This window comes from Mustela erminea, chromosome 12, assembly GCF_009829155.1.
Source record: "Mustela erminea isolate mMusErm1 chromosome 12, mMusErm1.Pri, whole genome shotgun sequence".
In the NCBI taxonomy this organism is placed as follows: domain Eukaryota; kingdom Metazoa; phylum Chordata; class Mammalia; order Carnivora; family Mustelidae; genus Mustela; species Mustela erminea.
Window position 1 is genome coordinate 90,793,643 of NC_045625.1, and position 24,760 is coordinate 90,818,402.

At 45.3% G+C, this 24,760-nt stretch overlaps 1 protein-coding gene across 5 annotated transcripts in view; it reads left to right on the top strand.

Annotated features, from left to right (window-relative positions):
- Positions 1 to 24,760, top strand: part of SPIN1 (spindlin 1) — a 77,460-nt gene that overhangs the window by 19,086 nt on the left and 33,614 nt on the right. For 3 of the 5 annotated variants that reach the window (XM_032308653.1, XM_032308652.1, XM_032308656.1), the window contains exons 2-3: positions 19,580 to 19,761; positions 20,228 to 20,437. In XM_032308653.1, the coding sequence (XP_032164544.1) occupies positions 20,386 to 20,437 (52 nt within the window). In that variant the 5' untranslated portion in view covers positions 19,580 to 19,761; positions 20,228 to 20,385. Of the gene's footprint in view, positions 1 to 17,945; positions 19,377 to 19,579; positions 19,762 to 20,227; positions 20,438 to 24,760 lie in introns of those variants that run through there. The other 2 variants (XM_032308654.1, XM_032308655.1) reach the window with 2 other exon arrangements.

The window sequence follows — 24,760 nt, forward strand, 5'->3', positions numbered from 1 at the left end:
CTGCAGATGTGGGGGAACAGCAGGAGAAGCGGGATCAGAAGTGCGGCCTGAAGACAGGACTGAACTGCTAGAATCCCGTGATCAACCGTGAACAGACGAGGACCTGCTTCTTACGGATGAGCAAAGAAAGTGGTTTCTTGAGACGGAATCTACACCCGGTGAAGCTGCCGTGAAGACTGTGGAAATGACAGCGGAGGATTTAGAATATCACACGCACGTAGCTGTAACGCAGCAGCAGGGTTGGAGAGGATGGACCCCAGTTTTGAAGTTCTGTGAGTAAAATGCTACTATACAGCATCACATGCTACAGAGAAATTTTTCCCGAAGGATGAATCAATCCATGTGACAAACTCGATGGTCATCTTATTTTCAGAAATGACCACAGTCACCCAGCCTTCAGCCACCAACACTCTGATGGATTAATGGCCATCAACACTGAGGCAAGACCCTCCACCAGCAAAAGATTACATTGTTAATGTCTTTTTTTTTTTTTTTTTTTAAAGAAAGGAAAAAAAAAACGTCTGGGTGGCTCAGTCGGGTAAGCATCTGTGTTTGGCTCAGTCATGGTCCCAGGGTTCTCCCTCTACCTCTGCCTGCCATTGCCCCCTTTAAAAAAAGAAGTCAAAAGCTTTAGAACATTTGATCAGATAGGACTGTAGTTTTTTTGTGAAGCGATACTTTGTTATCTGTTCAACCAAAGTGAAAAGATTTGTTGTAAGAACATGTGAAAAAAACCTGCACAAAATTTAGCTCTTTCAGTAGAGAAGACTGACTTTACTAAGAAGTCAAAAACCTGTTAAAGACAATGTGGGACACAGGAAATTATTCTTGTAAGTTACTATATTAAAGGTGTAGACAAATCTTTGTTTATAATTTCTTATTAAGAGCAGACAGGTAATTTGAAAAGAAGCTTGTCCATTTAACAGAAAGCCAAATTCTAATCTTGTACCAGGGTACTTTTGAAATTAAAATTATTTTTTTTTCTTTTAACTTAAATAAGTTCATCCTGATCTTAGCTTGACCACACACAAAACATCTTTTTTTTTTTTTTTTAAAGATTTTATTTATTTATTTGACAGAGAGAGATCACAAGTAGGCAGAGAGGCAGGCAGAGAGAGAGGAAGGGAAGCAGGCTCCCTGCTGAGCAGAGAGCCCGATGCGGGACTCGATCCCAGGACCCTGAGATCATGACCTGGCAGCGGCTTAACCCACTGAGCCATCCAGGCGCCCACAAAATATCTTTTTTAAGATTCCTTTTTCCAGGGGCGCCCGGGTGGCTCAGTGGGTTAAAGCCTCTGCCTTTGGCTCGGGTCATGATCCCAGAGTCCTGGAATCGGGCCCCGCATCGGGCTCTCTGCTCAACGGGAGCCTGCTTCCTCCTCTCTCTCTGCCTGCCTCTCTGCCTACTTGTGATCTTTGTCTGTCAAATAAATAAATAAAAGATTCCTTTTTCCACAAACCTTCTACAACTTTTTCTATACCTATTTAGTTCTTTTTTTCCTTATTTATTCTAGGATAATTATTTTACTTAAGGATGAAATTATTTCTTTCCTTCAACAGAAATGCATCTCCATTCCTCACATCTCTTTTTTAACAGAAACTGTACCTCCTGCTTCTTGTATATGTTTTCTTTCATCATTATTTCTAGTAGTACATATTTGTGTAAAACAAAATACTTTTTTGTTGGTTTGCTGGCAAGATGGCAGAGTTGGAGGGCCTTAAGCTCCCTTGTCCCATGGATACAACTAGATAACACTACAGCCTGAGTAACTGAGAAAATGGCCTGAAGACTGGCAGAACAAACTCCACAACTAAAGGTTGTGCAAATGCCCCCATCCGAGAGGCGGGAAGGGTGAAGATGTGGTCTGTGGCCGTTGGAGGTGGGGGGAGCGTGGTAGGAGAAGGCAGTAAACAGACTTTCATACCAAGGACACTAGAAATACAGGGAGGATGAATCCTTGTAATGTTTGCCTTTGAAAGCAGGAGGGCCTGAATTTGTGAGTTTTTGTAATCAGCAGGACTTAAGGCCTGGAATCTTAAAAATCCGCAGGCTTAGCTCAGAACCGGGGAAAGGACATGAGTAACTTGCACCCCCGCCCTTAAAGAGCTGGCATGACCAGCGGCAGCTGATTGGATGCAGCATAGAACCAGGAGTTTGAAGAACACTGGTGGCAGCTGGGAGAGTGAGTTGCTCATCTTGAAGTATGGCTCACTGGGACTGATCTTAGGGAGGGGAACCTACCCCCACCCCAGAACAAAGGAGCTGGCATCATTCCTCTGCTTCCGCCAGCATGAGAAAAAGGCAACCTTTGGGAACCAGTGTGGCGCTGACACTCCTAGCTAACTTGCTTACACCTGCACTCCATAGCCTCCTCTGGAACCTGCCCTCCCACCCCATTTTGGTGGATCTGCCCTTCCCAGTCGTGCTCTCTTCAGTCCCAGCGCTGTGGGCCTTTCACCCAGAAAACCAAGACAGACCCTGCCGACACCGTATCTCGTGACCCGCACATTGTGCAGGTTGTCGGTTTGGGTGCAGATGTCACCACCACACTCATTGTTAAAATGCACCCCACTCTGCTGGGGACCAAACACTGCAAAAAACAGGCAGAGAGTGCCACTGCAGACGACTGGACTGAGGGAATAAAGCTCCCGAGACTCAATAGCAGAGCACACACAACACACACATAGGAGACACTCCTTGAAGTTCCAGGACCTGAGGAATGGGACACTGGACTGCCGGCCTCTATGGACTTCTTCACGAGGCTTTTATCAAAAAGAGAAGTAAGTGACTTTCCTAAGACACAGAAATAGACATAGAAGATCAGGCAAAATGAGATGGAGAAACTCTGTCAGATGAAGGAACAGGATCCAACCACAGCAAGAGACCCAAGTGAAGTGGGTAGAAATAATACACTTGGTAGGGGGTTTGCAGGAATGACCATATAGTCGCCGGATTTGAGAAAAGAGTGGAGGACATCAGTGATACTTTTGACATGTAGAAAAAGAACTAGTCAGATCAAGAACCAAATAAATGAAATTAAAAGTACACTTGGTGGAATAAATAGGCTAGGTGAAGCGGAGGAAGAAATTAATGGCCTGGAAGACAGAGTAAAGGAAACTAGCCGAGCTGAGCAAAGGCAAGCAGAGGACGTTACGCAGATTGAGGATAGTCTTTGGCAACTTGTGACTGCGGCAGGGCAATGACATTTGCATTTTGGGGTCACAGAAGAAATAGGTAAGGGGGCAGAAAATATATCTGAAGAAATAATAGCCAATAACTTAGTGAATCTGGGGAAGGAGACCATCTAGATGCAGGAGGTACAGAGATCCCCTGGAGAACTGAGAGCGAGGAAGTGCACCCCAAGGCGCATAGTGGCAAAAAGTAGCAATGAAGAAAAACATTTAAAAGCGGTAGAAGGTGAATGCTATGTACAAGGAAACTGCATAAGGCATAAAGTAGATTTTTCAGCAGAAAATTTTTGCAAGTGGGACTCCCGGGTGGCTCAGTTGTTTAGCATCTGCCTTTGGCTCAGGTCATGATCCCGGGTTCCTGGGATCGAGTCCCGCATTGGGCTCTCTGCTTGGCAGGAAGCCTGCTTTTCCCTCTCCCATTCCCTCTGCTTGTGTTTTCTTTCGTGCTGTGTCTTTGTCAAATAAATAAATAAGATCTTAAAATAGTTTGCAAGCTAGAAGGGAACTGGCGTGTTATAGTCAAGTGCTGAAAGAGAAACATTTGCAGCCAAGATTGTTTTATCCAGCAAGACTGTCATCCAGAGTAGGAGAGGGAGTTTCTCAGACAAAAACTGAAGGAGTTCATGACCACTGAGCCAGCCCTGCAAGACATAACCAGAGGGGGGCGCCTGGGTGGCTCAGTGGGTTAAGCCGCTGCCTTCGGCTCAGGTCATGATCTCAGGGTCCTGGGATCGAGCCCCGCATCGGGCTCTCTGCTCAGCAGGGATCCTGCTTCCTCCTCTCTCTCTGCCTGCCTCTCTGTCTACTGTGATCTCTCTCTGTCAAATGAATAAATAAAATCTTAAAAAAAAAAAAAAAAGACATAACCAGAGGGAACTGAGTGGAAAGGAGAGATGAGGGAGACTATGAAAAGAAGAAAAAACCAAAAGCAGTAAAAATGAGTATTTTTATAAAAATAAAAAGATCTGTAAAATAAAAGGATGTAAAATATGACACTGTATATTTAAAATGGTGGGACAGGAGTCAAGAATGGTTTTAAACTTACGTGACCATCAAATTAATACAGACTGCTATATGTAGATGTGACTTAGAAATGTAGTGGTAACCACAGATCTAAAACCTATCTAAAACCTATCTAAAACATAGATAAGTGAAGATTAAAGAGATAAGAATCCAAGTGTATAACTAAAGAAAGCCAGCAGTCCATGAGAGCAAGAGAAGAAAAGATGAGAGAAAATCTACAGAAGGAACCACAAAGTAAGTTAAAGAAGTCGATAAATACATATCATTAGTGAATGTAAATGTAAGTGGACTAAATGTTTAATCAAAAGACACAGGGTGACAGAGTAGAATAAAAAAAGAATAAACCCATCTACGCATGCTGCCTACAAGAGACTTGTTTCAGACTGAAGGACACCTGCAGATTGAAAGTGAGAGGATGGAGGAACATTTCTCATGCAGGTAGATGTAAAAAAAAAAAAAAAAGCCAGGTAGCATTACTGGTATCTGACCAAATAAACTTTAAAATAAAGACTGTAATAAGAGATAAAGAGGGACCCTACACAGTAATAAAGAGACAACTCAGCAAGAGGCTATAACAACTGTAAATATTTATGCACCCAACATGAAAGCACCAAAATAAATAAAAGTTAATAACATGTAAAGTAACTAATTGATAGTAATACAATAATAGTAGGGGACTTTAGCACTCTGCTTACATTAATGGACAGATCATTCCAAATAAAACAGTAGCTTTGAATGACACACTGGACCAGATGAATTTTGTACACATATTTAGAACATTCCATCCAAAGAAAGCAGAATACACATTGTCTTCACGTGCAACATGGAATGTTCTTTAGAATAGATGGCACACTCTGCCACAAAACAAGTCTCAAATTCAAATTGAAGTCATACCATACATCTTTTCTGACCACAATGCTATGAAACTAGAACTAATTACCCACAAGAAAAAATATGGAAAGAACACAATTACATCGAGGTCAGACAACCTGCTACTAAACAATGGGTCAACCAAGAAATCAAAAAGAACAAATTACATGGAAAGAAATGAATGTGTAAAGACAGTGTTCCAAAATCTTTGGGATGTAGCAAAAGTGGTTCTAAGAGGGAAGTTCATGGCAGTACAGGCCTACCTCAAGAAGCAAGAAGAATCTCAAAACAATCTAACCTTATACATAAAGGGACTAGAAAAAGAACAAAACCCAAATCTAGCAAGTGGAAGGAAATAATGATTCGAGCAGAAATAAATGATAAATAGAAACTAAAAAAAACCAGTAGAACAGGTCTGTGAAACCAGCGGCTGGTTCTTTGGAATAGTCAGCAAAATTGATAAACCTAGCAAGGTTCATTAAAAAAAGAAGAGTCGGGTGCGTGGGTGGCTCAGTTGGTTGAGCGACTGCGTTCGTCTCAGGTCATGATCTTGGAGTCCCAGGATTGAGTCCCGAATCAGGCTCCCAGCTCCATGGGGAGTCATCTTCTCCCCTCTCATGCTCTCTCTCACTCTCTCTCTTTCTCAAATGAATAAAGAAAATCTTAAAAAAAAAAAAAAAAAAAGGCAGACCCAAGTAAAAATCACTAGTGGAGAGGAGATGTAGCAGTCAACACCACAAAAATACAAATAGTTGTAACAATATTATGAAAAATCAAATACCAACAAATTGGACAGCTTAGAAGAGATGAGTAGAAATTCCTAGAAACCTGTAACTTAAGAAATTTGAAATAGGAAGAAACTGAAAATTTGAACAGACTGATATCCAGCAAGGAGATTGAGTCGGTAATAAAAAATCTCCCAACAAACAAAAGTCTAGGACAAGAGAGTTTCACAGGTCAGTTCTACCAAACTTGTAAAGAAGAATTAATACCTATTCTCAAACTATTAAAAAAAAAAAAAGAAAACCTCCAAATTTTATGTAGCCACTATCACCCTGATAGTAGAACTGGTTAAAGACAAGGGGGGGGGGGGACCTACATGAATGTAGTCTCTCCTGAATAAAGATGCAGAAATTCTCAAATAAACAGTAGCAAACTGGGCGCCTGGATGGCTCAGTTGATTAAGTGTCTGCTCAGGTCATGAGGCTGGGATCCTGGGATTGAGTCCCACCTTGGGCTCCCTGGTCCGTGAAGAATCTGCTTCTCCCTCTGCCCTGCCCCCCCTGCTCATGCTCACCCTTTCTCTCCTCCCTCTCTGGCAAAAATAAATCTAAAAAAAAAAAAAAAAAAAAACCCACAAACCCGAAAAACAAACAACAAAACTTGTATCCCAGCAATATGTTAAAGAATTTTTCCCCATAATTAAGTGAGATTTATTCCTGGGTTGCAAGGGTGGTTCATTATGCACAAAGCAGTCATTGTGATATATCACATTGGTAAGAGAGAATAAAAATATTTTCAATAGATGCAGAAAAAGCATTTGACAAAGTACAACATCCATTCATGATAAAATCCCTCAACAAAGCAGAGCAGGGAACATACCTCAACAAAATAAAGGCCTGTATGAGAAAAGCCCTTATTGAACATCATACTTAATGGGGAAAACTGAGAGCCTTTCCCCTAAGGTCAGGAAAAAGACAAGGATGTCTCCTCTCAACACTGTATTCACCATAGTACTGGATGTACTGACCATAACAGTTTTATACAGAGAAAGGAAAGAAAAGGTTGGTGAGGAAGAAGTAAAACTCTCACTATTTGTAGGTGACTGTAAATATCTATCTATGTGATTGTCTATGTATGACACTATAAAGGAAACTGTGAGACTCCACTGAAAATACTGGAACTGATAAATGAGTTCAGTAAAGTCACAGGATATAAAATCAATGTACAGAAAGCTGTTGTATTTCTTTTTTTTTTTTTAAAGATTTTTTATTTATTTATTTGACAGAGAGAAATCACAAGTAGGCAGAGAGGCAGGCGGTGGGGGGAAGCAGGCTCCCTGCTGAGCAGAGACCCCCCCGATGCAGGGCTCGATTCCAGGACTCTGAGATATGACCTGAGCCGAAGGCAGCGGCTTAACCCACTGAGCCACCCAGGCGCCCAAAGCTGTTGTATTTCTGTACAACAATAGTGAAGCAGAGGAAAGTGAAATTAAGAAAACAATCCCATTCATATTTGCATCAAAACCAATAAAATGGGAATAGACTTGATCTAAGAAGTGAAAGATCTTTACTCAAAAAAGTATAAAACTTTGGTGAAAGAAATGAAAGTTGACACCAAAAAGAAACGGAAAGTGTTCATCCTTACTCATGAATTGGAAGAACAAGTATTTTGAAAATGTCTATAGTACCCAAAGGATTCTTTCAGTTCAATGTATTCTCTATCAAAATACCAACAACGTTTTTCACAGAACTAGAGCTTACAATCCTAAAATTTGTGTGGAACCACAGAAGACCTCAGATAGCCAAAGCAATCTTGAAAAAGAGAAATCTGGAACTCTATAATTCCAGATTTCAAGTTATGTGGACAAAGTGATAGTAATTAAAGTCGTAGGATACCGATAGAAAAGTAGATGCATAGATCAATGGAATAGAACAGAAAACCCAGAAATCTACGATTATATGGTCAAGTAATTTTTTTAAAAGATTTTATTTATTTGACAGAGGGAGAGATCACAAGTAGGCAGAGAGGCAGGGGGTGGGAGGGTGGGATGCAGGCTCCCTGCTGAGCAGAGAGCCTGATGTGGGGCTCCATCCCAGGACTCCAGGATCATGACCTGGGCTGAAGGCAGAGGCTTAACCCAGGTCAATTAAATTTTGACATAAGAGGAATGAATATACAGTGGGAAGAAGTCTTCTCAACAAATGATGTTTGGTCAAGTGGACAGCAACATAGAAAAGAATAAAACGAGATCACTTTCTTTCACCATATAGATAAAGTCAGAATGGATGAGAGACCCGAAGGTGAGATCTGAAACCACAAAAACCTTTGAAGAGAATGTAGGCAGTGATCTTTCTGACATCAGCCTTAGCCTTTTTCTGGATAAGTCTCTGGAGGCAATGGAAACAAAAGCAAAAGTAAACTCCATCAACATAAAAAGCTTCTGCACGGTAAAGGAGACCGTCAAGAAAGCCGCAGCCTATGGAGTGGGAGAAGATGTTTGCAAATGACACATCTAGTAAAGGGTTAGTATCCAAAATACGTAAAGAAGTGATAGAAAGTAACCAAAGTAACAAATAATCCAATTAAAAATTGGTCAGAAGACAAGAACCACATTTCCCCTAAGAAGACATCCGTGTGTTCTACAGACATGAAAAGATGCCCAGTATCACTCATCATCAAGGACATGCAGTCAGAACTACAATGAAGTATCTCCTCACACCAGTCAGAATGATTAAAGTAAGAAACACAGGCAACAGGAAGTGTTGGTGAGGATGTGAAGAAAGGGGCATCGTCTCTCACTGTTGGTGGGAGTGCAAGCTGGTTCAGCTACTCTAGAGAACAGCATGGAGGTTCCTCAGAAACAGAACTGTCTTACGATCCAGCAGTTGCACTATGGGGTATTTACCTGAAGAATACAGAAGTACTAATCCAAAGGGGGCCGTGCACCCCAGTGTTTACGGCAGCATTATCAGCGGTAGCCAGCTGATGGCAGCAGCCCAAGCGTTTATCAGTAGGTGCATGAAAAAGGAGGGGTGGTGTATACAGACTGTGGAACGTTAGTCATTCATAGAAGAATGAAATCTTCCCATTGCAGTGATGCGGATAGAGCTAGAGGGTATTATGCTAAGTGAAATAAGTTAGAGAAAGATAAACACCATACGAATTCACTAATATGTAGAAGTTAAACGAGCAAAGGGGAAAAAGACACGTAAACGCACACGCAAACCAAGAAACAGACTCTTAGCACAGAGAACACAGTGCTGGTCACCAGAGGGGCGGGGGGCAGGCAGATGGGGGGAGCAGGTAAAGAGGGTTAAGGAATGAAAATCACAAAGATAAGTAAACAGATAAATACTTTCTGCTGACAGTTGCACCCTTATCAGTTGAGATGCTCACAATTTATGAAACTTAAGACTCTACCTAGAAAATAAATCGGCACGGCAGTTGTTAGAGAGTAATCACGGGTTCCCTGTTACAGGATAGCAGTAGTGTTTGTGTATTACACGGAATGAGTGTACATTCCTGGTACATAGTTTACATGAGCCAAGTGCCTTTTGGCGAGGACAGTATGAGAAGGTCTGGAGGCTTCTCCTGACTTGGCTCTGCTGGAGTGGGCGTGATAGGACAGGTGGGAACAGGACAGGTGAGGACTGTCTCCCTCAGCAGAGGAAGAACCAAGATGAGGAAGGTGGGTCAGCAGCCTCTAAACTGACAGCCGAGCCGTGACTACCAGTGAGCTGCCCTGGCACTCGCAGCCGTGCAAAGTTCCGGGCCCCTAAACAAGGACTGTGGACTGCACGGGCCCCCTCATGGGCAGGCGTTTTTCAGTAAATAATACAGGACAATACTATAAAAATATATTTTCTTAAGGGCTTTTCCCCCTGGCCTACTTGATTGTGAGAGTATAGCATATGATACCTGTAACATACAGAATGTATTAACCAACTCTTTTCATGATAGCCTAGGCTTCCAGTCAACAGTAGCAATTACTGGTTAAGGTGTTGGGGAGTCACAAGTTCTGTGTGGATTTCTTGACAGTGCTGGCAGTCCCAGCCCCAGTGTTGTTCAAGACTGAATTGTAGTTACAAGAAATAGGAGTTCTTTTAAGTACAGATTGTTGCCTGCCTGCAAAACGGAAAACAACGCGAGAACCTGTGAGCCTGTTGGAGAGTGCGCACGGCGTGGCGTGGGGGCTGTCGCTGTGTGTGTGCAGGACGGACAGAGAGCTGGTTTTGTATTGGTCTTTCCAGCTGGCTCGTAGACCTTTTGTTGCTCAGTATACTCTGGTATCAAAGCAGTGGCTTTCAAACATGTGGGATCATTCCACAGCAAAAAATACAATGTATATTTTGGCCCAGCACATACTACAAATATTTATATAACCGTGTAAGTAACTAAAATAAAAGCCTAATCAACTGACATGTATTTCCTGTTTTCAGTGTATGCCATGCGCGCTCTCTTGGCATTTTTGAAATTATGCGCGCTCTCTTGGCATTTTTGAAATTCTTTTATTTCTCCATAGATAAATGTATAATAAATTCTTTGTAAGTTATGGACACATTGAATATAGGTATTATCCATTTACGTATATAGGTAGCTACAGGTAATGTGAGTATTTCCTATTAGAGCGTGTGTGAGTGTGGGGAGGGCAGAGGGAGGAGAGACGGAGGAGAGAGTCTCAGGCAGACTCGGCGGTGAGTGTGGAACCCGGCCCGGGGCTCGATCCCAGGACCTTGAGTTCATGACCTGAGCTGAAACCAAGAGTTGGGTGGTCAACTGACTGAGCCACCCAGGTGCACCTGTATTTCCTATTTAAATAAATGTTTATCACAACTCACTAAGGGTCTGTAAACACAGCTTGAGAAGAGTGAAGTAGTTTGCAGTGGTAGGGAGCTCTAGGGAGCTCTAGGGAGCCCGGCGGCCTCGGGCCTTGTCTGCGCACGGTTGTGTGGAGTTAATTTGTGCCGCTGCTCTAGTGTTCTCATGCTTTCTCTGGTGCACTTTTCACTCCCCTTTTCCAGCTTTTAACAGATCTTAACTTTGCTTTCCAGGGAAAACCAGGAGGCGGGCGTTGTGAGCACTCTGTCGTATGTTAGCATCCTCTAGTAGATTAGCAGACTGATACGTCTGTTCTAAAATTCCTAGTGTAGGGGCGCCTGGGTGGCTCAGTGGGTTAAAGCCTCTGCCTTCGGCTCAGGTCATGATCTCAGGGTCCTGGGTTCGAGCCCCGCATCAGGCCCTCTGCTCAGCAGGGAGCCTGCTTCCTCCTCTCTCTCTGCCTGCCTCTCTGTCTACTTGTGATCTCTGTCTGTCCAATAAATAAATAAAATCTTTAAAAAAATAAAATAAAATTCCTAGTGTATTCTGCTTCATATAAAATTTTTTTCGGGGTGTTTGGATGGCACAGTTGGTTAAACATCTCCCTTCAGCTCAGGTCGTGATCTCAGGGTCTTGGGATCAAGCCCCACATGAGGCTCCCTGCTTAGCAAGGAACCTGCTTCTCCCTCTGCTCCTCCCCGTTTGTGCTTTCTCTCTCTCTTTCAATATCAAACAAATAAATTAAAAAAATTTCAGTCTGACATAAAGCACATTTATTAACAGTCAAATATTTTTTCCCTGTAAAAATTAAAAAGTCAGGAATTAGATAAGCAGGCTTAGCCTTTAATGTTTATCTAATGTGGAAATGATTTAAATACTCAGTGAACATCGGTTAGTTTAACAGTAGAAACTTTGTTCTTATTTATATTTATTTAAATGGCCTATTTCTAACAAGGAGGCTTGGATTAGACATTAAATAATTAACCATCATCTTAACTGTTTTCTTGTTGATACATTCTGTAACCTAGAGACACTATGAGCTTACTCGATCTGTAAACCTGGGTAGGAGAGTTTCCTGTTTACATCATGTTCATTATTGGGAACTCTGAAGACATGCCTGTTTTTGTTAAACCAAGAAACTTAAACTAGCTTTTATTAGAGATTTTCCCAGATTAAATGAACTTGAAGAATGTTTGGATTAGTACAGTGTTTCAGAGAGTGTACTTAATTTATATAAATGTCTGATTTTCTTTAAGCCAGTTGAATAGAGCCTTTAAAATTAATTCTGGCAATAGCGGTCAGAGGAGGTAATCACATCTGCAGCACGGACGTAGGCATCACAGACCTGAAGATAGACATGGAGATCTTACAGCTTCTGTTTCAAAAAATTTTAGTCATGTCTCAGATACAAAACTCAAGAGTAGTTGGCTCCTAATAGGGTTCTTGGCACATGGAGTACGTTAAGGTTTCTTTCTCAGGTGGCCAAAGATTTTACTGAAAATTTTTTAATTTGCATTCTGTAAGGATCCTTTTAGAGCTGTTTTTGAAGTCATTTTTGTGTTTTGGAAGCTTCTGCACTCCATTGTGGTCTCTGAGAGGTTGGGGATCCTCTTCTCCAGGTGCCCCTTATCGTGGGCTGAGCTAAAGAAAGCTCCCCCCACAATGGCCATTACAGTTTCTGGTTGTCCAGAAGTTGACCTCTTCTTGGAGAAAGGCACAAGAGCCCGGTTCCAGGACCTCTTCGCCTTTGGATTCCCTGAAACACCTTAACTCTGAGGGCCTTAGTTTCTTTTTTTTTTTTTTTTTAAAGATTTTATTTATTTATTTGACAGAGAGAAATCACAAGTAGATGGAGAGGCAGGCAGAGAGAGAGAGAGGGAAGCAGGCTCCCTGCTGAGCAAAGAGCCCGATGCGGGACTCGATCCCAGGACCCTGAGATCATGACCTGAGCCGAAGGCAGCGGCTTAACCCACTGAGCCACCCAGGCGCCCAGGGCCTTAGTTTCTAACAGCTGTTCCAAATCACTGGGAACCCTGTGTCTCCCCCTTTGAACAGGATGGGTGACCAGAAGTTTCAACAAAGGGAAACCAGAGAGCAAAGCAGGGACAGAAAGCCAGTGTGCACAAGAAGGTTGGAGGGCTCAGAACCCAGAGAGACTTACCTTAAAATTGCAGGTTTGGGGAGAAAGCGGAGAGCTCAGTGGGCTCTGAGGGCACCAGCACCTGTTTTCTCTGGCCCCAGAGTCACTGGGAGTCTTGTTTGCATTCCACTGTTGCTTGACACTGTGAACTGTCAAAGGCTCAAAATAGCCAAAGTAAGACCAGTGGGTCAGTGAAGTAACAGTCTGCAAAAGTTTATCGCGCGCACACTCGGAAACCAGTTTGCAAACTGGGAGCCCTCGACTCAGCATGGAGAGAGGCTCAGCGGTGCGGGGTCATAAAGCAGCTCCTCTGGGAGACGTCGGTGACTGTGTCATCTTCCCAGGTTTGGTCATGGTGCTAGTGTTCTTACGTGGGATAGGGAGCTGGTCAGTGGTTGCCTCACACCAGCCTTGGGAAGCAGCCCAGCTTTTGCTTGCATTTCCAGAGGCACAAGGGAGGGACGACCCAGGTTAAGGCGGTCTCAGACAATGAGCTGAATGAGTTTTGCCTGCATGACTGAACTGGTTCTGTCTGCTCAGGGAAGCATCAAGGCTTTTTGTCGACCTTGATTTTAACGAAAGTTTCTACCAGTTTCTCCATTAGGTCTTATCCTTTGGAGTATGACGCTGACAGCGGTTTTATTTTTCGTTTACTAATTTATATTTCTATTTATTTCTCCCCCAGCATACATTAGAGTATGGTTTTGCAGCTGCAAATACCTAGCAACTCTGGCCTGCTTCTTCCATTCTTATTTGTTGTTTCTGTGAATTTTTGTCTCTGTAGGCCAGTTTGTGTGTGTGCACGTGTGTGCTTATGCAGTAGATTACGTTTTTAAAATTGTTTGAAATAATGCAGAGTCTGGGATGGTATTCCTGGGGAGCATTTATGCTTGCTTGTGCCAGGCGTCTGAGGGAGTGGGCAGCTCCGAGTTAGGGATAGAGCAGCCTGGGTTCACAGCCCTCTCCTTGCTCTGATGCTCCCCGAGAGCCCTGGGGCTCTGGTCCTCAGCTCCTAGCAGAGCCGTCAGCCTTTCAGCCACCCCTTGCTCTCCGTGACGTGGGGTTTACCTCCCTGAATCCTGCCCCTGTGAGTGCTCCCATTACGTCCTTCGACGCCTTCTAAGTGTGCGTGTTCAAGATCTTGTCATGGAAGTTTTCAGTCATGTACGGAACTTAAGAAAATGGTTAAGAGAACCCCCTATCTTTCTGACATCCTTCTGGGGATGTCTTCCTGGCTCCTCCTGTGTGTGCTGTACCTGACCTGGAGGTAGCCATTTCTGTAAGAAATCTTTTTTTTTTTTTCTTAAATTTTATTTTATTTTTAAAGATTTTATTTATTTGTTAGAGAGAGAGAGTGCACAAGCAGGCAGAGGAAGAAGCAGGCCCCCCGCCAAGCAAGGAGCCTGATGTGGGACTCGATCCCAGGATCCTGGGGTTGTGACCTGAGCCAAAGGCAGGCATTTAACAGACTGAGCCACCCAGGCGTCCCATTTCTGTAAGAAATCTTGGTTTCTGATAGTTCTTGTTGGTTTTTTTTTTTTTTAAAGATTTTATTTATTTATTTGACAGAGATCACAAGTAGGCAGAGAGAGAGGGATGCAGGCTCCCCGCTGAGCAGAGAGCCCGATGTGCGGCTCAGTTCCAGGACCCTGGGATCATGACCTGAGCCAAAGGCAGAGGCTTTAACCCACTGAGCCACCCAGGCGTCCCTGGGGTATTCTTTTAGATTTCATTTTGATTTTCTGGCTTTCAGGAGGCTGTTCTCAGTGATGAGTCCCTCCCTCCCAGGAGGTGTGTGTTCTTTACATGGTGACTGCAGGTGGCCTGGAAACGTTTCAGAGTTGCTTGTGGCCAGTGGTTATGGTCCTCTCGGCAGTCTGCTGAACCCTGTGGACGCACGCCTTCTTGTAGTGTTTCTGAATACAGTACATAAAGTAGAAGGGATCAGGGTAGAAATCAGTTATATTTAATGGTTGTAAAACAAACTAAATTTAATGGTACATTGGCTTCTTTATTAGTATGTTAAATGCAACTTGATATTAATATAAGCATCATTTAAATTTTATATTTTAAGATACTTAAATGATGGCTTTTTAAATTTTTAAAGATTTTATTTATTTATTTGACAGAGATCACAAGTAGGCAGAGAGGCAGGCAGAGAGAGAGGGAGAAGCAGGCTCCCCGCTGAGCAGAGAGCCCGATTTGGGGCTCGATCCCAGGACCCTGAGATCATGACCTGAGCTGAAGGCAGAGGCTTTAGCCCTCTGAGCCACCCAGGCGCCCCTTGCTTTTTAATTTAAAAATTTTTTTTATTTTTTAATTTTTAAAAATATTAAATTTTTAAATTTTTTTATTTGACAGAGCACAAGCAGGGGGAGAGGCAGAGGGAGAAGCAGGCTCCCCACTGAGCAGGGAGCCTGATGCGGGGCTTGATCCCAGGACTCTGGCATCATGACTTGAGCCAAAGGCAGACGTTTAACCGACTGAACCACCCAGGTGCCCCATTTACTGTTTTTTTTTTTTTTAATCCATTTAAAAAAGTCACATCTTAGAAAATAAGTCACAGACCTTTGAGCACCTACAGTAAACCTGTGTTGTCAACCGGTCCAGTCCTGCCTTTTCTCCTCCCTCTGCTCTTTTTTACCCCAGACTTTTTTTTAAAATGAGATTTTATTTATTTATTTTAGAGAGAGTGTGTGTGTGCACACGCACAGGTGAGTGGGGGCATTGGGTGGGGGAATATAAGAGAATCCCAGGCAGGCTCCAAACCCAGCTCAGAGCCAGACACGACCCAGAGATGGTGACCTAAGCTGAACCCGAGTCAGACAGCTCAACCCACTGAACTGCCCAGGCGCCCCTTCCTGAGACATTTTACTTTTTGTTTTTTGTTTCGTTTCATTTAATTTCATATTATTATTATTATTTTTAAGATTTTATTTGTTTATTTAACAGACAGAGATCACAAGTAGGCAGAGAGGCAGACAGAGAGAAGAGGGAAGCAGGTTTCCTGCAGAGCAGGGAGCCCGATGCGGGACTCGATCCCAGGACCCCGAGACCATGACCCGAGCCAAAGGTAGAGGCTTAACCCACTGAGCCACCCAGGCGCCCCTCCCCCTGAGACTTTATTCATTATCTATTTATTTATTTATTTTCCCCCTGAGACTTTTTTTTTAAAGTTTTTTTTTTTTTTTTTTTTAATTTATTTGACAGACAGATCACAGGTGGGCAGAGAGGCAGGCAGAGAGAAGGAGGAAGCAGGCTCCCCGCTGAGCAGAGAGCCCGATGCGGGACTCGATCCCAGGACCCTGAGATCATGACCTGAGCCGAAGGCAGAGGCTTAACCCACTGAGCCACCCAGGCGCCCCCCCGAGACTTTTTAAATGAAATTTTCTATGCACAGAAAATGTGGAGCTAGCTTTCTATCGTCTGCCCTCCCCTGAGAGCCATTCACTAATACTTCGCGGCACTGACAGTTTTTTGTTGAGCCATTTGAAAGCTTGCCGTAAAATGCAGGGAGTATGACGCTTTTTACGGTAGGGATATTTTTCCTTATAACTATAATATTTCCTTATATAATATAATATTTCCTTAAAACTCTACTATCTAGTATTTAGGTCCTGTTCAGAGTTTCGCTGGGTAGTGGTTTCCTGTGTTCGTGGCCATACGCGTTCCTCCCACCCGTGCCGGGTCCTCTGTGACAACAGCCTTTAGACAGCTCGGGGCAGCCCGGGCTTCAGCTCATGCTGCATGTGTTTCGGCCGTTAGTGCTCTCTGCTTTCTGGTGATCGTCCGGAGGCCCAGACCTCTTGGGACGTGCCATCTTTGCTTGAACAGTTTTGGAGCTTTATTTCCTTTTTATAAATAGCACTGTTTGATGATAACAGCTGGCTGCAGATACTTTGATATGTAGTTCTACTTTGTGTTTTTTACTTCTTCTATATTTGAAATGGGGAAGCACTCATTTTTTATGCTTTCTTGACATAGGATAGAGCGGCATTGAGTTCTGTGGCGCGCTCTTCCTTTACGGACACAATCTCCGAGTTTGCGGTTAGTGAGGACATTGTCTCGGCAGTGCTCCTTGCCGTCTGCCTGTGCTGTGCGGGCTGCTGTAGCTTTCGTGCTGCGGTGTGGTCCCTGTATGTGCCTCCTGGTGGCCGTGAGGCCTGGAGCAGCCCCATGGGGTGCAGCGTGTGACGCACAGTGTGTGCTTTTGGACAGTGCTTTTCTGTGACACTGTTTGTGAGAATCTTGTCCCCTTTAAGATTACTATGGAGGAGAATATCAAGTTGGAATACTAAATTAATGACATATTTTAAAGATCGTTTAGCGGAATTGCAAGCCTGGATAGTTGGCGGTGTTCAGTGAAGATGGATTTAGCAAAGGAGAATCCAGGATCTTTTCTTCCCCAACTTTTTATTGTGAAAAACTTCAAATTGAAACAAGAGTTCCAAGGGTAACATGAGCACGCCCTCACTTAGATTTAAGAAGTAGTAGTTCGCAGTTTTCGTGTGTGTATTTCATTTTCTTTCCTGAACCATTTGAAATTTACTTGCAGGCCTTCTGGCAGTCTGCCTCTAGAAGTGTCCGTGTTTCCTGAGAAGGACCATATTTGGGTGTACCACCCCAGCTTCACAAGTGTGTGTGAGGGGCCAGTGGTAAGGCCACAGTGTTTGAGTTTCTCCACTCGTCTTGAGTGTCGGGTAGCTTCCCCCCAGGACAGCGCACCCGGGGCTCCTGTAGTCTCCGGCCAGAGCTGTACATGGATGTCCGCAGAGTGGGGCCTGTTAGCCTTGTGGACACTTTCATGTGGCTCCCCTGTCACCTGTGCTCACTGTAAACTGGGGATGAGGTCCAGAGGCCTGATGGCAGCGTTTCTGGCAATGCTGTGTGAGCGATGGCGCCCCGGGGGGCTGGCACGTGTGGCCCTTTTCACCTTGTGGCCACATCCGTTGGCCTCTCCAAACCTAGGACTGCCTTTTTATGGTCCATGACAGCATTTTCCATACTACTTGAAAAAAGCTTTTGTAATTCCCTATTCTCCTAGGAATAAGATTTTACAATTTCAGCGTTTAAAATTAAAAAAAAAAAATTATCTTTGCTTTGTCTTGTTGACAGAAAGCCACTTAATAGAGTAACTTAAAGGTATGTTTAAAAAGGTTTTTTTTTTTTTTTTTTTTTCCTTTTTCGGAACAAATTAAGTTTTCCTCTTTCCTGTGGAAAGAGTGAGATTTGTTCTGGGAAGTTTCCAGAGCATTCCATGGCAGCTGCGGGAAGAGCACCGCCAGGCGCCCGTCAGCACCGAGGCGTCCCCTCTCTGGACTCTCAGGGTCAGGGTGCGATTAGGCAGTTGGAGTATCAGCTGCATCTGGAACAGCGAGTTTCTGGATTATTCCGAAGATGGGGCCGCCTTCCCGCACCGCAGCTCTTCCTTCTGCGCGGGCCTGGCGCTGGGTCCAAGTAGAGCAGGTGTGACCCGTTCGTCCGAGCAACCCGCCCTGTGCAGCGGGAAGCAGCGCCTGGAGGCCGCGTTCTTGGTGTTTAGTTCGGGAGGCCGAGGACGTTGGTTCTCGTGCAGAGTAACCTGTCCGTCAGTCTGCAGGGTCGCTCTGTGCAGAGCAGCAGGATCGCGGGGTGTTCTCCCGTCGAGCGCTGCTGGGGACGCTCGGGCCGGGGCGCGCGGGGAGCGTGGAGGGCGCTGTCCGCCCGGCGACCGAGGGTGGGCCGGCCTCTCGTGTGCGGGGCTGTCCCCTGTGCCTGCCCGAGGGGGGACCGCTGGGCGTGCTCGCGCGAGGCGGGCTCTGAACAGCTTGACCCTGCCTCATGGCGAAAGCTGTGCGCCGAGGCAGGGAGCTGGGTCAGGGTTTTGCCATGAAGGTGACAGGACAGGAAGGGTAAGAAAATGGAGAACACCAAGGGAGTAGCTGTTGTGGTTGATGTCCGAGGAGTCGGAGCAGTTAGGAGGGCAGTTAGTCCTCGAGGGAGGCCACGGGCCGTGGCACAGTGGTGCGGCCACAGAGGGAGGTAGCGGTCGCAGCAGGAAAGTGTGGGTGGGAGTGGCCGCGTGAGGGACGCGGGGCTTGGAACGAGGAGTCCGGGGGTGCTAGTCCGCGCCGCTGAGATGGTGCCGACTGTGACCCTGGAGTCCGTGGTGGGGTGGGGAGCACGTGGCTGGAAAGGAGGGTGCTGGAGACCTGAGGGCAACTTGCAGAGGCTCGTAGCCAAGAACGGGGAGAATGGTGGTGCCGAGGAGGAGCGCGGCCACGGGGTCCTCAGGCGGCTGGAGGCCCGATGTCAGGCCGTGCTGTGGCTGCGTGGCTGTGTGGGCGGCAGGGTGTGGAGCTGTATGTGCGTGGGGGGCCCTGTGGCGTTCTGCGTTCTGGAAGGCAGGACCCTGCAAGGAAGGGAGTCCCATGGGTGGGTTGCGGGGGGTGCTGGCTCTGAGCAGGAGCGAGGAGCGCCGCTCACGTGGCTGTCGTGGACGTGGGAGGTGGGTGGCAGCCACATGTCAGCCTTGTCGTGGGCTCCTCAGGCCTCGGGCGGTAAGGCCGCAGAGCGCTGGGACCTCGCGGGGGAAGAGCTGTGTCCAGAAGACGCGCTGCTCCTGGCTGAGGTGTGTACTGCCCCCTCCTTTCTGAGCCTCAGATGGGGGATATACTCACTGAACACATGAATTCTAAGATTTGGTCATTTTTAAGTCTATCTTCCTTGAATAATAAAAAGTTTTGTATACTTAAGAATTTTTATTGGTTAAATGGATTCTTCTCTCCCCAACAGCTTTTTAATCATTCTGTTTTGTTACATTTTTGTCTCAAGAAAATTAATTCAGCACTGCCTTCACTTCTTAACACCTGTGGTTGCATGAAACCCGAGTATACCCAGCCCAGAGCAGTCCTCGGCTTCAGTGAGATTTGCAGCATTTTCATGTTTTGTGAGACCCTGTCTCCACCTGTGTATTACTGCATGGGCTGAAACTGGAGTCCAGTTTGGCTGAAAGGGTAAACGGCTTCGCTGATCTTTTGCTCAGTTTCTGGAAGCTTGGGAGTGCACAGGGCCCCTCACTCTTACCTGGCGCTGTTCCTTTCTCTTGCTCTGGCTGCTGGCTGCTGACCGATGCCCAGCCGAGGTTCTGACCTGAACTTGGTTCCCATGCTGGTACCCCTCCTCCCCTGTGGGCTGGGCCCCCGTGTCCTGTCCAGGAGATGGGCCATGGCAGGGACCGTCCTCACAGACACCCCGTTGTCCGCCCTTGACTGCTGGTGGCAGCCCCCCCGGGTTGGGTGAAGGAGGCGGATGCAGCGTGGTGTTCTGCGCGGCCTCTGGGAGGCGCTGCTGCCCTCGGCGCCCAGGTCTGAGAAACTAAGGCTAATGGCTTCTGGGCAAAGCACTGTTTAAAATCCTACGTGACGGTACTTTTGGTCTTGCGATGTTTTAGTAACAAACTGTTACTTCCCTGTCTTACAGAGTCCTTATGAGTCCACATGTTTCTGCTGAACTTGTAAAAGAGGCACTTGGATGATGGATTAATAGGAACATTGAGATTCTGTGAAAAGTTTGAAATCGGAGAGTATTCAATTTTCACCCTAGTCCAGCAGCTGTGCTGCTCACTTAAATACAGATGAATGAAGACCCCATTCGGGAAGACCCCTGGCCAGCGGTCCAGAGCGGATGCAGGTAGGCCGTGCGGTCCTGGCGCTCTGTAGTGAGTGTGAAACGTTGCCGAAAGCCAGGAGTACCTTCGTGTAGGTTTGCTGTTCTTAAAGCCCTGTGCATTCCCCTACTCCGGACACATACATGGGGAGAACAGCTTCCTTCTTTGAAAGGCAGAGACCATGTTCGTATTTTTTCTGGGGCCTTTCACCTTCTAACAGGTTGCAGCTGTCCCCTAAATTAGCAAGTGAATTGTAGACACCTGTCTGATGGGATGATAAGAAAGGAAAGATGGGCCGTTTCTTTTTGACAGAAGTGAAAGTGATTGGACTAGAGCTTGTGAGATTTGGGGTATTTATAGTGATTTTTAAGGAGAAAAGCTTTTCGTATGTGTATTTGAGGGAACCTTATTGGAATGAAATGGATAGAAATGAAACATATTTAAGAGAAATTAATTCTTTCTTTTGTGGGATGCGGGCAGTGCAGCTAGAAGAGGTTAGTCTTACAGGCGACACTGTGAAATAAGTTAGTGGTATTTACTTTAGGACTTCAGTTCCTCTCCATTCAGGAATACATTTAAATGTTGAAAAAGTCTGTCGTAACATTTTAAGATTCTTCGATAGATGAACCTGAGAGTTATGCTGGTAAAACTAGGAATTCTACAGAAATGGTTGCTGTTTGATTTAGAACTATTTCTTATATTGGTTAAGGTAGTGTTTGGAATTGTAGAAGAGCCACAGGGATTAAGATGTTTAAGTACCTCTTATCTCTTTTTTATTTTAGCTCCTCTTTTGTAAAGAAAATACTGATTTCACTGTTCAGCATTTGTCCTTAAGATTACTTTGGGCCAGAGAGGACACTGATGCGTAATCCGTCTGCGAGTGTTCTGTCAGGTCCTGGCTGTCTCAGCCACGTAGACCACATAGATACGAGCACACCACACATCTTCTCGAGCCTTGGTTTTTATCACCTAAACGGGTGTGCTGAGACTATTAGGAATAAATGAGCTTGCAGGTTGGGGTTCAGCTAGGTGCCTGGCACATTATACCTGTTCTACACAAAAGCATTGTTATCATTGATTATACTATTTACAGTAAAAAATTTAATTTTTAAATTTTTATTTATTTATAAAAGATTTTATTTATTTATTTGACAGACAGAGATCACAAGTAGGCAGAGAGGCAGGCAGAGAGAGAGGGGGAAGCAAGCTCTTGCTGAGCAGAGAGCCCAATATGGAGTCGGATCCCAGGACCCTGGGATCATGACCAGAGCCGAAGGCAGAGACTTTAGCCCACTGAGCCACCCAGGCGCCCCTACAGTAAAATATTTGAAATTTTACTTTGTTAATTGCAAAAATTGCTGTTTTCTTTCTTTTCTTTTCTTTTTTTTTTTTTTTTAAGAACTTACTGAGAGAGGGAATGAGCGGTGGGGAGGGGCAGAGGAAGAGAGAGAGAAGCAGACTCTCCGCTGAGTGCAGGGCAGGGAGCCTGACATGGGGTTGGAGCCCAGGATCCTGGGATCCAAGGCAGATGCTTCACTGACTGAGCTACCCAGGCACCCCTGCTGTCAGAATTTTTGGTGATCAGTGAAACCTCCCACGTTTGTCATTTGAAATAGTAATTCATTTTCCAGAGTTCTTTCTGTGCACACCATTCCAAATTCAGCATTTTTTTTTTTTAAAGATTTTATTTATTTATTTGACAGACAGAGATCACAAGTAGGCAGAGGCAGGCAGAGAGAGAGGAGGAAGCAGGCTCTGCTGAGCAGAGAGCCCGACGTGGGGCTCGATCCCAGGACCCTGGGACTATGACCCGAGCTGAAGGCAGCGGCTTAACCTACTGAGCCAGCCAGGCACCCCAGTACTCCTGTTTTCTTCATTGGTCTTGAGTCCTTGTCACCAGGAAGAATGAGCAGATTACACTGATGCGTCCCGAGGTGTGAGTGCCTGAAGGATCTAAACCAAGAGATGCTGTTGCTCTTAAGGCAGAGACTGTTAATCCCAGCCAGTCCTCTGATCTTCCATTTTCTTCTCCTTGACATTTCTTTTTTTTTTCTCCCTAAGGTTTTATTTATTTATTTCACACACACACACACACACACACACACACACACACAGATCACAAGCAGGCAGAGAGGCAGGCGGGGAGGCGGGGAGGCAGGCGGAGGGGGAGGGGAAGCAGGTCCCCTGCCAAGCAGAGAGCTTGATATAGGGCTCGATCCCAGGACCCCGGGATCATGACCTGAGCCGAAGGCAAGAGGCTAAACCCTCTAAGCCACCCAGGCGCCCCTTCCTTGACATTTTGTAGAGCTAAAGACAGAGTGGGTGCTGTGCAAGTTCTCCTCGGCCCTTGTTTGATGCTTGAACATGAGACTGTGGCGTGGCTTGCTTCCCTCTGTTGTGTGATAATAGATCCTGTTTTGGAAGGGTTGCTGATCCCCAGATCAGTACTGTTTATAAAATTGTCTTAAGTCATTCTTCCTGTTAACATAGATAAAGGCTCTGTTGCTTTTAAACTCCTCTGCATGTGCCCACTTAACAAATAAAGAAAATTCACCCGAAAGGGTTTCTTTTTCTCCTGCAGTGCGAAGCCTGGGTGGGTTGGTGCAGCAGGGCTCAGCTGTGCTCGGAGAGAAAGCCCAGGGACTTTTCTCCTCCTCTCTGGGCCTCTGGGGAGCTGGGCTGACCTGACAGCATCCCCGGAGCAGGTGGCCCAGAGCAACAGGCACAACTGTGAGGCTCCCATGGCAGAGCTCCAAGCCTTGGGAGTCACACGGGCCCGGCTCTTGCTGTGTTGCCAGCCCAGGTTCGAGGGAGGGAGCGTGTACTGTGCTCATTGCGAGGAGGGTGAGGAAGTGGAGCCCTGCCTTAAAAGTGCCGCGGTGGTAAACAGATCACTGGGTACTCCCTTGTCCTGGGCTCTGTGTTCGACATAGAGCATGGGTCATCAGTGAGGACTCGGAGATTGAGTGCTTGCATGCTCTTTATATATGGTCCCACATGTTAGGAATTTCTATTTTAAAATAACTTAAGTTTTTCATCTAATTATGTTGGAATTAAATTGGTCACTAAAATAGTAATTTATATACACCTAATGACGGGTGGCAAGTCCTGTTTTGTGGCACAGCATTTTTCTTGTGTTTTTCCTTAGAGTTAGCCTCCGTTTTTACTGGTCTATTCAAGATGGCAGTTTTTCCCCTTTTATGACATACTTGAATGGTACAGATAGGTACAGGGAATAGTAATGATACACACCCATGTGCCTAACACTCAAATTTAGCAACTATTTTTGCTGTGTTTAATTCAGATATTTTTAAAACCTTGATTTTATTTTTATCAAATTAATAAAAAAAATTGTTGTTGAAAATGTCAAGTAGTACCAAAGACTTAGAACAGAAAGCAGGTACCCTGTCCCTTCACCATCATAAATAATATGAGTAGGCGCATTGCTCCTGGATCTGAGCGTGCTGAACCAGGGAAGGCGGCGTGATAACTTTCTTCTTCTTCTTCTTCTTCTTTTTTTTTTTTTTTTTGGCATATTTGTTTTTCCTGGAGTTTAGTGATCTCTTAATTTTTTTTTTTAAAGATTTTATTTATTTATTTGACAGAGATCACAGGTAGGCAGAGAGGCAGGCGGAGAGAGAGGAGGAAGCAGGCTCCCCGCCGAGCAGAGAGCCCGATGTGGGACTCGATCCCAGGACCCTGAGATCATGACCTGAGCCAAAGGCAGAGGCTTTAACCCACCCAGGCACCCCTCTTAATTTTTTTTTTCTGTTTGCTTAAATTTCTTTGCAGCTTGAAGTCTCTTCAACAATCCCCACAGCGTTACAGAACTGTCATTGTAATATACCACATAGCCAACGCCACAGAGCCCATCTGTCCATGGTTCCTTTGGACACTCGTAGTGCTTTCAGCCCTGTTCTCTGAGCTGCAGCCTATAGCCCCACGGCCGTGCTGTCCTTCTTGGAACTCCTGCTTCCTCTCTAGCTGGATTCTTCTTGTTTCTGGTCACCATGCCCTCCCTGTTTTCCATGTGTACTCTCACCTTGGAAAAACCTGTACAGCATCAGGAAGCTTCCAGAGCAGTGAGTGAGTTCATGGTTAAAGTGAAAAGTGGAGGGGTGCTTGGGTGGCTCAGTCACTTAAGCGTCTGCCTTCAGCTCAGGTCATGATCCCGGGGTCCTGGAATTGAGTTTTGCATCAGGTTCCTTGCTTAGTGGGGAGTCTGCTTCTCCCTCTGCCGCTGACCCTCTCCCCCCCGAGCCTCCGTCCCTGCCACTCATGCTTTCTCTAAAGTAAATAAATACAAATCTTTAAAGTGACAAGTGGAATGTATAGTCAGTCATATT